This window comes from Hydra vulgaris, chromosome 05 (genome assembly GCF_038396675.1).
Source record: "Hydra vulgaris chromosome 05, alternate assembly HydraT2T_AEP".
NCBI lineage: Eukaryota > Metazoa > Cnidaria > Hydrozoa > Anthoathecata > Hydridae > Hydra > Hydra vulgaris.
In genome coordinates, this window is record NC_088924.1 from 14,007,786 (window position 1) to 14,021,815 (window position 14,030).

General features: G+C 29.4%; 1 protein-coding gene across 4 annotated transcripts in view; it reads left to right on the forward strand.

Annotated features, from left to right (window-relative positions):
* Window positions 1-14,030, forward strand: part of LOC136080597 (uncharacterized) — an 85,275-nt gene that overhangs the window by 35,329 nt on the left and 35,916 nt on the right. For 3 of the 4 annotated variants that reach the window (XM_065797447.1, XM_065797448.1, XM_065797446.1), the window contains exons 4-5: window positions 1,306-1,500; window positions 7,916-8,112. In XM_065797447.1, coding sequence (XP_065653519.1) covers window positions 1,306-1,500; window positions 7,916-8,112 — 392 coding nt within the window. The remainder of the gene's footprint in view (window positions 1-1,305; window positions 1,501-7,915; window positions 8,113-14,030) is intronic. The other variant, XM_065797449.1, reaches the window with a different exon arrangement.

A 14,030-nucleotide genomic window follows, 5' to 3' on the forward strand; every position in this document is an offset into this window, starting at 1 on the left:
TTTTTCATTTTTATATAGTGTTGTACCATTTTTTTTTTGTTTTGACTGAATCATAATTCTCATAAACATATTTAGAATGAAATTATTTACCTTTAGAAAGCCTCTTCCTCCATCAATCCAAGTTTGACAGCTTAAGTTCTCTTCTTTAATCTCAATAAGCAACTTTACTAACTCCTTAATATTGGTGCACTTACTAATAGGGACATTTTCCTTTTTTTTTAAATCTCCTTTTTTAACATCAAATTCTTAATAATCAGTTATAAATAAATCTTCAAGTGCACCATCAATTACCGGAAGTGCTTTTTGTAGGTTTGCTTTTATGCAAGTTTTCCTTTTAATTGATGCTTTATTTAAAATAACTTTAAAATTAAGGTTAACTATAATACTTAAAAAGAGTAAGAAATACTTTAAAAAATCGTTCTTACTTGAGCTCTTTTGCTAGCTGTATCAGTTTCTTGTTTGACAACGTAAGTCTTGATTGAACCCTTAATAAATCAATCAAAGTGACCTGTCTAGGTTTATTTTTTAAGGATCCTACTGATATTTGTAAAGGTTTTGCTCCTGTAGCAAGTTTAATTCTTTTTGATCCTTGTTCATATAATTTTTCTGAGATAACTTGAGAAGAAATGTAATCCTTAACTTTAGCTGAGAAGTTTTTTTACTATTTTTACAGCTAACATTTCCACATTTGTACTTCTTTCCCTTTCCAATGTTTGAAAGACAAGATTTATATATTTTTTCATAGGGTGCATGCGAGGGAGCCAAGATATTTAAAAGGCCAAGCAGAGCTGATTTAATGCGATATCCATGGTTTATTTTGGTCATCTAGGTGGCAACCAAGATAAACCTGTGTGTTTGCATATATGCTTTTTTAAAACTGATATTATCATATATTATCATGATATTATGATTTTATTATGATTTTATCAATTAATATTATAAGACAATAATGTGTTTTAGCTTAGGTTTGTTATAGTATATTAGTTTAAAACTTCACATAAAGTTCAAACTAAAAACAAACAAGAAAATTCAGTTAAACTGTTATATAAACTAAAACTAGATGAAAGATAATGATGGTATTTGTTACCCAATTATAACATTAACAAATAAACAAAAAACTGTATAATAAAGCAACTCATTTTTAACAAATACTATATGTGCTACAAAAATTCTAATTGCAATTTTGAAATCAGCATCAAAAATTGTATCCAGCCTACCAAAAATTATCTTTTTGTTGACCTGTGTTTTCAGTTTTAACTTTTTTAAGTTCAGTTATGAATTTTTTTTTAATGAATTTATTATTAGGTGCAATTGATAGCGTTGGTGGTGGCGCAGTAAAACTAGTTGAAGGTGTAATTAATGGAAATTGGCAGGATATGATTGTTGGTGCTCTTGGTATTATTGGTGGTTTAGCATCTTTAGCTGGTCCAGTTGGAGCTATTATTGCATCTGTTTTGAGTGTAATATCAATGTTATTTGGGCTGTTTGGAGGAGAACAAAGTAATGTTTTTGTGTTACTTATTTTATAAGCATTTTTATTTTATGTCATAAAATAAAAATGATAAAGATGAGAGAGGTTAAGGTTAGATAAAGGTGGAGAGGTTAAGGTTATCGCTATTGACATTTCAAAAGCTTTTGATAAAGTTTGGCATGCTGGTCTTCTCCATAAGCTTTCTTCTTATGGTGTATCTGGCAACATCTTTAAGATTATTGAATCCTTCCTTTCCAATTGTATTATAAAAGTTGTCCTCGATGGACATAAAATTGCAGTTATTTTAGTTTATGTCAAATAAAATTGCAGTTATTTTAGTTTATGTCAAATAAAATTGCAGAGTAATTATCTAATATGATTAATTATCTAATAAAACTGATGTTGACAATTTAAAACAAATTATTTAAAAATTTTGCATAAACTTATTTTTGTTTTTTGTTTAATTATAAACTATTAAACAATGAATTTTAAAAATGATTATATTTCTTTGCTATTTGTTTTTTAAAATAATCTTTTATATAACGTAATGGTCTTTTGTTTGCTTTTTACTGTTTAGTAAGTTATTTTTTTATATTTGATGAGGCATTTGTTTATGTGCGAATTTTGTAACTGTTGATTACCTAATTTTTTATCAACTATTAAATGAACTATATTAATAACAATTACAAACAATTTATGATATTTTATCATTTACCAATAAAATGTTCAATGACAATAAGAACTTGCATGATATTAAATTAATAAAATTGATAATCAACATTAAACTTGGTTGAATTGAATTAATTATGAGCTGGATATACTTTGGAGCTAAAAAAATTAAGATAGGTATATTTGTTATATATTTTAAGAAAGTTTTAAAACTAAGTTCTATAAAATATTATTGCCTGGAGGCCTTGCTCATAATTTATACAGTAATACTTTTATAAACAGTTAATCATAAGCAACAGGATGGAAAAAATTAATTGATTTGAAACTACATTTAAATAAACAAAAATCATGGAATGGAACTATAAATTAAGTATGATGAAAAGTTTAAACCTAAAGTGTTTTTTTTTTTTGCTGTAAAGAAAATGCTTGAATTTTTGGAATTTTTAAGTAAAAAAAAAATTTCTTAAAGTTAGATTCTCGTAATACTTTTTATATCTACCTTCACTCCTTGATTTGTGTCTTATCTCCGACTCTAGCTTGTGTTTCAATTTTTTCACTTATGCAGTTCCAACAAGGCTAAATCTTTAATCTCATACTTCTTTAGTTCTCTAAATCTTGCACTATTGGTGAATTAAAACAATCCATTGTGTGCATACAGAAATGTCAAATATATTTTTTCTGAAATACTAATATTGGAATAAAATACAAAAAGTGCACACATTGTAATTTGCAAACATGATAATTGTATAATTATGTTATAGATTATTGCATACTTATGTAGTTATATGCATAATGAGTGTGCCTGATAGTGTGCATCAGAAAAAGTTAATATGGTTTAAACATGTAGAGAGTAAAGATGCAGACAATTGGGTATCAGCATGTAGGATGTTAGATAACATGTTGAAGCATATATTTATCTAGTATAAATAGGAAATTTTTTCCATAAGTTTTTTAAAAAATCCCACAGCTTCTATTCTTTAATGAAGAATAAAAAAAAATACGTTATGTGCATTATAGAACATGGATTGCTTGTTCTAAAGCATAAAAATGCTTCATGGATCTTCTAGACTCAATGCACAGATTTTGCTTGTGTCTCTGTTTTTATGACTAGGCAACTCACTCTATTATTTCCTAATGATGGAACAGCTCTAAAACTCAGTTTTATGGTTCTAAGGCTGGCTGGTAGTCAGGTTTAATTAACTCTGTGGTAGCTTTCAGAGAGGCTAATTTCATCAACAGCTGTAAAGTATCAGAGTACTAAGAGTGGCATGTTGCGCATGGATGGTGTTCCTGTTCAAACTTTTGTTGTGCATTGTCTAGCCCTTTGAAGCCCTTTGTTATGGCTTAGGGTTTATTAATAGTATTGAGGCAATTGCTTGGACTATTAACAGATAGTGTACTGATTGCTATTTGTGCTTTGAGTTCTTTAACAAATTTAAAAAGTGACTAAAGCATCAAAAACTATAAAACACAAAAAACCATTATTATTACCAAGTTCTTTAAATCACTCACTAATCTTCTTGGTCTTTGAAGTAACTTTCTTTCTGTTGAGTCTTACCGTTTGCAAAGTTTATCAGACCTACTTGCTCTTTGTGAGACTAGTTTGAGTTCAGCTGTCTCATCTTGTGATCATGTGTTTGTAAAGTATTGGTTGAGTTGATTAGTTGTTATTTTAGTGTTGAATTCATAAAGACTCCAATAGTCACATACTTGGCTTGGGCATTTGCATTCATAAGAGTTTACCAAATTGTCAGGAAACTAGGTTTAAATCTTCAGATTATTTCATATGCTCTTTAGCACCACTTCACTCTATCACCTTTCTCTTTGTTCTATATTGCTCTCCTTCATCTAAATACTGCACTATTTTCAATGTTATTTCTGACCGAATTGGCCAAGCCCTTTCTCTTTATCAATGAGCCAATATTGTTGTTATTGGTGACTTTAATGCTCATCACACTGAATGACTTGGCTTTAGTGTCAGTGACTCTGCAGGCGTTAAGGCCCACAACTTTTGCCTTTACCAATTTCTAGAACAAGTAGTTAACTTTCCAACCCCCTCCAGACAACCGGAATCATTTACCTTCTCTACTCAACTTATGCCTTTTTTCTGATCCTAGTAAGTGCTCAGTGTCTCCACATTCACTCTTAGGTGCCTCTGATCACAGCCTTTGACCTCCTAAATCTATTATCTCCTTCTTTTTCATTATCAGAATTCCCCTATCATTTTACCTTCTACAACTAACTTAAAGCTGTCTGGGACTCTTTTCATGATTTTCTTCCTACTGACTAATGTGTTTCTTGTATAACTTTTTGGATTCAAGCTGGCATGTAATCTTTTATTCCTTCTCGACGATTTTAAGTCAAGCTTCACTCTTTTATTTATGGTTTTCTTCTGATTGTGCTGCTGCAATTTCTAATCGGAACCATTTCTTACATATCTATTGCCAAAAAAATTCTCCAGAAAACAGACATTTGTTTACTATTGCTAGAAACCAGTGAAAAATGATTTGTCTAACGCTAAAGCTTGCTATTCTTTAGTTACAAAATCTTGTATTTCATCTCAAAAATTGGCTCCATAGACTTCTGAAGAATCTGTAACAGTGTCTACAACAAGGGCAAATCTGTTATTCCACCTCTCTTGCATGGTTCAGATTTTGTTACCTATCCTGAAAACAAAGCTGAATTGTTTGCTAAGAACTTGCCATCAATCTCACCTCTTGATTTGCCATCAATCTCACCTTTTGATTCCACTAATCATGTACCTGATATAGCCGACAATCGGGTTGATCCATTTCTTGACATTCGTATCACTCCATTTTCTGTATTTAAAATGATTTCCTGCTTAGACTCTTCTAAAGCTTGTGGTTTGAATAATATAGCTGTTATAGTTTTGCAAAAATGTTCTCGGGAGCAGTTGTCTTTACTTTTAAAAATATTTAACAAGTACTTATCAGAGTCTTGTTTTCCGACTTGCCGGAAAGTGGCATCTGTTATCCTTATTTTCAAAAACTCTAGAGTGCAATCTGACTTGTCTATTTATTGTCCCATTAGTCATTATCCTTTCATAATCAAAGTTTTTGAGTCTTTATTTAACAAGCACTTAATCTCTCATCTTGAATTTGATAACTTACTTTTGATCATCAATATGAATTTCCATCTTCTCATTTGACTGCTGTCTTGTTAATAATAGGTTTTATTGTGCATTAGGTAGATTCGGAAAAGTTAGGTCTTTCGCTCTCAAAATTTCTAAAGCCTTTGATAAAGTTTGGCATGCTGGTATTCTCCATAAGCTCTCTTCTTATGATATATCAGGTAACGTCTTTAAGAATGTTGAATCCTTCCTTACCAATCGTAGTATAAATGTTGTCCTCAATGGACAGCACTCTTCTTCATTTACTGTAACTTCAGGAGTTCCTCAAGGTTCCATCCTTGGCCCTATATTTCTTTTAATTTACATTAATGTTCTCCCAGAAATTCTCACTGCTAGGCTGACAATACTGCCATTTATTCTTGTATAGAAGTTTAATTTTTTTCAGCTAATGCTAACACAACAATCTAGATTTTTCTATATTTATGAACAGTAATGTATTCGATGAGTCATCTACCTTTTATCTTCTAGGATTAACTCTTTGTTCCAATCTTTTTTTGAAATCATACATCAAAACCATTGCAAAATTAACATCTGCTAAGGTTTTATCTTTTTATGGTGCTTGGCACTTACTCCAGGTACTGCTCTTAATCTTTATAAATCTCTATATATAATCTTTATATATAATTGTCTTTGTATGGAATACAACGACGGACACTGTTGTCATATCTGGAGCAGATCTTCAATGGTGTCCTTTCTCTTTTAGACAAGTTGCAAAAACACATTATAAACATAATTAGACCAACTCTTGCAGCCAACATTCAACCATTGTCACATCATCGTAATGTTGTGTCTCTTTCTTGTTTCAATAAATACTTTAATTGGTATTGCTCTAAAGAAGTATTCATATTTGTGCTTTCTACTAAAGTTTATTCTCTTGTTACTTGTCATTCAATTAAGTCTCATCTTTTAACTGTGACTGTTTCTCTTGTAGTAACTTCCAACTCTAATAGTGGTTGCATGCAGCTTTGTTGGAAGTGAAGATATTTAAAAAAAAAAGAAACACTTAATAGTGGATGCTTGCAGCCTTGTTAAAAAAAAAAACACTAATGCAATTTAAATTATAATGTAAATTAAAATTTGTAATATAAAGTTATGTAATGATAGTTATAAATATTATGTTACAATATTCAACCCTCAGAATTAGGGTCGGCATTCGGCAATGCCGACCTTAAAACATTAGAGGTCGGCAAAAAATTGTCGACCTCATTTCTATATTTTATGGTAAGACCTTTGTATCAAACTTTTTTTGCCAACCTGATGTCGACCTTTAAAAGATTGAGGTTGGCAAAATATTGCCGGCCTCATTTTTCCTAATTCCGAGGGTTGAATATTTTATTGTTATAACAAATTTCTGTGATCAACATCCCATCCCATCTTGATTAATCCCTAATTACTTAATGTCAGACAATCAATACTGTTTTCAATCCTCTGGCTCTATGGCTGACTTGATAACTGCTGTGATTGAATAATTTTATTTTGCATTAGATGGAGGCTAGGGCTGTTACTCTTGATATGTCTAAAGCTTTCAACAAAGTTTGGCATGCTGGTCTTATCCATAAATTTGCTTCATATGGTGTATCTAGGATTTAGTTTTTGATTATCAAATCTTTTCATTCTAATGCTTTATTAAAGTAATTCTTAAAGGCCAATACTCTTCTTCATTTCCAGTAACTTTGGGATAACTCAAGTTTTTATTCTTGGTCCTGTTTTGTTTCTTATCTACATTAATGATCTTTCTGGCAATCTTATATCTAAAGTGACTCTTTTTGCTGATGATGCAACATTATACTTTGCATCTGATCTCACTTTTTAAACAGATTTTGGCTTGCAGTGGCTTGTAAATTTAAACTCCAACAAAACTTAGTTATTTACTGCAAACAACTATCGCAATACTGTTAACATTTCTTTATTAATGAAGGGTAACCCTCTTACTGAGTCCTCTTCTTTATGTCATCTTGGATTATCGTTTACTACTGACCTTTCATAGAAACCATATATACAATGGATTGCTAAATTAGCATATGCTAAGGTCTTTACAAATCTTTTATTTATCCCTGTATGGAATACTATTGTCATATTTGGGCTGGTTCTTCTTATATGCTCTTTTTTTTCTAGACAATGTTCAAAAATGCATTGTAAACGTAGTAGGACCCGCTCTATCTGCTAAGCTTGAGCCTCTTTTTCATCATCCTAAAGTTGCATCTCTTTCTCTTTTCTACAAATACTATCATTTTTGCTGTTCAAAGGAGCAAACATTTCTAGTTCCATGAACTTAAACTTATTCTCACTTGACTTATCATTCAGCAAAGTGTAATTCATTTATTGAAGCTGTCCCTGCATGGTATAAAAATTTTTATTCATCTAGTTTTTTTCCCTGCTCTTTAACCCTTTGGATCTCTCTCCCATCTTCATGTTTTCCTGACTTATACAACTTACAACTTCTAAAGTCTGTCAATGATTTCCTTGCTCTATTCTTTTTTTTTTCCAAGTAACTCCCAACTTAAAATTTTTTGTTTGCAGCCTTGTTGGGAGTGAATCAGAATTGTAAAAAAATTATTTGTATAATTTTACCTACATATTTATTTTTTTATTATTTAAAATTGTATTTAAAAAAATCTCTTCAGAGGCAGAAGAAAGTCAAGAATCAATGTTAAAACGTGTAATTAATGAAGCACTAACTAATGCACGTGCTGAGGAGCTAAAAGCTGATGGTGAAGGCTTGAAAAAAATGATGCTATCTATTCGTAACTCAATTAACCAGTTTCGTGAATCAGGAGTAACTGAAGACCAAGCTAATGAATTGTACACTCAAGTTTTCACGGTTTGTTTTTATATGTTTTAATAAAAATCTTCACAGTTCAGATCATTTGATGCGTTTTTATATCTCAATAGTATGTCATAACTCCTTATGTGCAGAATTGCATGAAAAAAGTAAATGCAAAGAAAAATTAAGTAAGCATTCTTCAAAGAAACTGTTGTTTTTGTTAGATTTCTTTTTTCATCATAAAGACATTGATTTAGCAATATTATTATATAAATAAGTTTATTTAAACTCTTATAAGTCTAAAATTTTTTATGTTTATGTTTATATTATAAAATATCTGAGATAAAAAATTTAGAACAATTTCATATGTGGAGTGTAAAAGCTCTTATTATGTGTATCCTTCTTTCCTGAAAACTCATATTTAAGACCTTTTATAATACATTACAAATTTGTTATGAGTTAAAATTTTCACATATCACACAGTCTTGAACATACAGTATGGTGCAAAACTGAACCAGAGTTTTTAAAAAAATACAAAACTATGGTTTATTTTTCAATATATTAGCGCTGTCGGGATTATTACAGTAGTAAAGTGCTAATTTTTACAACTTTTTACGCCTCCTCCTTGTACCCCAATGCACAAGTAATTTTATCTAGTGACAAACATCTTTTGACTCAGTTTTGCACCATACTTGATGAAGGCAATATCTTTATTATTTTTCTCAAATTAATTAAATAAATTTGTGTGCAAATCAATTGATTATATTTATATCTAAAATAGTTTTCTATTTTCATAAATTTTATTGTTTAAATTTATAGTTTTTGATAGTTTTTTTTAATATAATGGGAATTTCAAAGACAAAAGTGATTTAATAAAAAAGATAATCGAAGAAGGAAATACAACTCGTAAAATTGCTTCTAAATTAAAAGTTAGTCAAAGTACTGTGCAACGAATTAGAAAAAAATGTGGACATATTCTAAAAAAAAATGTTGGCGGTCGACCAAAGAAGTTGAGTGCGATAGACAGTAGAAGACTAATCAGATATTTTACTACTGGAGAAGCAAAATCGACATCTCATGCAGCTAAACTTTTGCAACGTGATATAGGAAAAAATGTGAGCAGGTGGACAGTGCAGCGAGATCTCAAAAAAAGTAAATTTTGAGCAATTGAAAAGAAAAAAAAACCATTACTTAGTAAAAAAAATATCAAAGCAAGATTAAACTTTGTAAAAAAATATGAAAACTTTACCGAAGATGATTGGAAGAAAGTTATTTGGTCAGATGAAACTAATTAATCGGTATACCACTGATGGCTGCCAATGGAGCTGGAAAAGAGAAGGTGAACCATTAACCCAAAAAGATTTTATTCAGACAGTAAAACATGGGGGAGGCAATATTAAACTATGGGGGTGTATGACGGCTTATGGATTGGGACCAATTCAAATAGTTGGAAACATGAATAAGGAAATGTATCTTGATATTTTACAGCATGAATTATTGGAAACTGTTGAAAATATGCCTTACCCAATAAATGAGGTCATCTTTCAACAGGACAATGACCCAAAGCACACTGCTAAAATGGTTAAGAATCGGTTAGCTTCGCAGGACTTTCAAGTGCTAGAATGGCCAGCACAAAGTCCTGATTTGAACCCAATAAAAAATTTGTGGTCACAATTAAAAAAAGCACTCTTTAATAACTATTCTGACTCTCCAACATCCATTAATGTGTTATATGAACGAGTTCAAGAACAGTGGGAAAATATTTCATTAAACTTTTGCGAAAATCTTGTAAAGAGCACAAATAGAAGATTAGTAGCAGTTAAAAAAGCTAAAGGATTATGGACAAAATATTAAAAATTGACAAAAATTGACAGTTCTTTTCGCGTGGTGCCAAATTGATTCACCATGTTTTTCATTTATTATTTTGTAAGTAAATATTTTTCTTCAATAAATACTTAATAAAAATTGTTTTTTTAATAATAATTCCTACCAGCAATATTAATTCTCAAAATGCTAAATTCTTTATAAGAAAATAAAAATATTATGCATTCTGGTTCAGTTTTGCACCATACTGTAAATGGTGTGCAATCATGCGCTGTAACTGACCATGCATATAGTTTTTTTTCTTTACAATTTGACCACAGCTGTTTTTATGTTTTAATAATTAAAATGCAATTAAAAAATTGTTACCTTATGAATAACTTTTAATCATTGATCTTTTATAAAGTTTTTATTTTACACGAAGGTTTTAAATAAATTAATTATGATTAAAATGAATGCTTTTTATTTAAATTAAATATTATATTTAAATTTTTTTAGTAGGCATGTATTTTTATAATAGATTTAAACATTTGAAATTATTTTTCAAGGTCTTTCTAAAAAATTTTTAAAAGATTTTTTTTAGGTTACTTTAAATTATGAATAAGTTAAATTAAAATCTTCCCGTTGCAATGCAATGATTTAATTTGTTTTTTTTTTTTTTTTTTTTTATTTTTACAAAGAATTGTTTAAAAGCTTTTTTTTAAAACTTGACTTACAAATGAAGTGATTAAAAATTACTATTTTAAAGAGGCTACGTCATTATTATATAAAAAATTTTTTTTAAACTTTTAAAAAAAATGTTTACAATTTAAAAATATTATATTTATTTCTTTTCAATAATTTAATTGACAAAAATTTAAATAAAATTTTTTCATTTGTTTAACAATCGTTAGAAATAATTTGTAAAAGTGTTTTGCATAACTTTAAATAAAAAGTTTCAAAAGATAGGTTTTAAAGTAAATTTATTCAAGCCCAATTAAAAAGGTAACAAAAAGTTATTTTCACTTTGAGTTTGAATTTTTTAAGTTTTATTTTAAAGCTTATATATTATCTTATTTGTAAGGGATTGTTTTTGTTTTTTCTGTAATGTTTTTTTTTTTTTTACTAGTTTAAGTTTAGCTTAGGGTTTCTTTTTTTATCGCATTTCTGAAATCTTTAAGTCATTAAAACATCTAAACACTCATGGTCAAGTTGTCAATAAAAAAAATCATTTGCGTGGTCAGCAATAGCGTTCAATCGCATGCCATTCCTATCCAAACCTGATCACAAGTAGTCTATAACAAAAACATGTTATAAACATTAAATATTTAAGACTTAAAAATAGTTAAAATAAACTTATATAAAGCTAAATCAATGTCTTTTTTTAAAAAAAATTAAATAAAATTTAAACAAGTGTTTCCTTTAAGGATGCTTTCTTAATTTATTTGTGTTATTAGATTTTTTTCATTAATTCTGCGCATAAGGTCTAGCAACCATTATTTAAAAAATATCCAACAGAACATAAAGGTGTTTTTGTGGCCAGGACAGCTATTATACAACATGCTACAACATAACCTAGGCCAGGACATACCAAATTTCCAAATTGCAATTGTTTTATTTGTCAAAGGGATATATATATATATATTTATATATATACACACACACACATACACACATATATATATATATATATATATATATATATATATATATATATATATATATATACACACACGCACACACACATACAGTACTGTGAATAAGTTTTAGACCACTTGTATAATTAGACGTGTTTACAATTTTTTTCCTATGTAATTTTTTTAAAGCGTACTTAAGTTTAATAATATATAAGAAAAGTTGAAAGAATATATATTATTTTGAATAAATAAACAAAATTGATGAGGAAACATGAGGGATTTGTTTGTTTATTTATTAAAACAAAGTTTTATAACAACTACATCCAAAGTAGGATATTCGAAGGATGCTGTTACAGAAATCAGTGAAACTGGCTCCCTTGAAGACACAAAGAAAAGTAGTAGACCTCCTAAGCTAACAAATGATGACAATAAATATTTAAAAACCCTATCTTTAAGAAATACAAAAAAAGCATCAACCGAGCTGGCAAAAGACATTAACACAGCAACCGGGTGAAAATGTCAGCTTTTCTTTTATTGGACGGCACCTACTTAAATCGGGATTAAGTGGGTGTGTTGCAATTCGAAAACCAATATTACGGTGTGGCAATTAAGAAAAATGATGTAAATATACTACCATCAGAATTAACGTCAGCATTTGGCAATGCTGACCTAACTGCCGACCTGAAAGTGTTTGAGGTCAGCAAAAAGTTGCCGACCTCATTTCTATGTTTTATGGTAAGACCTTTGTATCAAATAGTTTTTGCCAACCTGATACTGACCTCTAAAAAATTGAGGTTGGCAAATTATTGCTGACCTCGTTTTTCCTAATTCCGAGGGTTGAATATGCAAAACAACACAAAGATTGGGCCCAGGAAATGTTTAATCGGGTTCTGTACACTGATGAGTCCAAATTCAAAATTTTTGGAACAAAAGGACGCCAATATGTTTGAAGAAGAATTGAAGAAGCCTATCCGCCTGAGTGTTTAAACCCTACTATTAAATACAGAGGAGGCTCTTTACAAGTTTGGGACTGTTTATCTTCATCTGGAGTAGTTGATTTGATCAAAATAGAGGGGCAACTCACTAGGGAACGTTATGTGGATATCCGAAGGCACCATGCTGTATCATCCGGATAAGAATAATATGTCATATTTTTATTCTGCAGCAGGATAATGATCCAAAACATTGTTCTCAAGTGGCAAAAAATTATTTAAATGAAATGACAGAAAAAGGAGTACTGGAATTGATGACTTGGCTTCCCCAGAGTCCAGATTTAGGTTTAAATGAGTATATTTGGAATTACCTGGACAGAAAGAAGGTCGTCGAAATGCTTAAGAATGTATTAAAGTACTTCAAAGAGAATGGCTCAACATACCCCAGGATTTAATAACTAATTTGTCTGAATCTATTCCCGAGTGAATATTGGCTGTGATTAATGCAAAAGGAGGACGTTTTTTATGAAGTTTGACATTAACTAGTAATTATTCCATATTTTGTGTGAAATACATGTGTTTTAATAAGTTTCTAATTTAGGACTACAAACTTAAATACTAGAAAAGAATTCTCCGGGATTTTTTGAAAAAATGTAAGTGGTCTTAAACTTATTCACAGTACTGTATGTGTGTATATATATATATATATATATATATATATATATATATATATATATATATATATATATATATATATATATATATCTGTGTGTGTGCGTGTGTGTGTATATATATTTAAAGGGTGTTAACCTGGAATAAATTTGATACAGTGTTTTGACTAAAATGCGAATTTGTCAAAAAATTTCCTAATCTCGATCCTCCCTCCCCCTCGCATCCCCGGCAAGATTAAAATGTGTTCCAGGAATGCGTTGGGTCATTTCATTTTCTTCTTTCCTTTTCTACTCCAAATGAAAAATACCATCTGTAACATTTATTGAAGACGAATATGAAATCAACACAAAATTAAATTGACTTCACAACAACACACAAATTAAACTTCAATTATCAAGAGTTATATATTTTTATATTATTTTAATCAGTATATATTATTTCTTATTAAGAGTTATATATTTGATTTGATTTTAATCATAATATATCATTGCTGCTTTTATTTTAAGAATATTCTTTTAAATGTCTATTTCTTTTTCACTGGTGGGCATTGATGTTTTTTTTTTTATACACAAGCAAATCGAGAAAACAACTAAATCATTAACACATTTCTCAAACATAAAGGAAACCCTTTATGGACGAACCTTTTACCATCATAAAATAAATTGTATTAAGAATATTGATTGCAAACGATTGCACGCTATTGTTCCAACGAAATACACTAGGAATTATTTTTTCATTCATAGTCATAAAATGTTATTAAGACTATAGTTCATTCAAACATTCAAATTTGCGTTTACTTTTTAAATTCAAGCAAGTGGTGAAGCCAGTTTTCTTGTTTTTTAAATTTATAGTAAAAGTTTGTTGTAATAAAAAAACATTTTTATTATTAGGCGTATTTAATTTACGTTTTAAATCCAAGCAAGCAGTAAAGTAA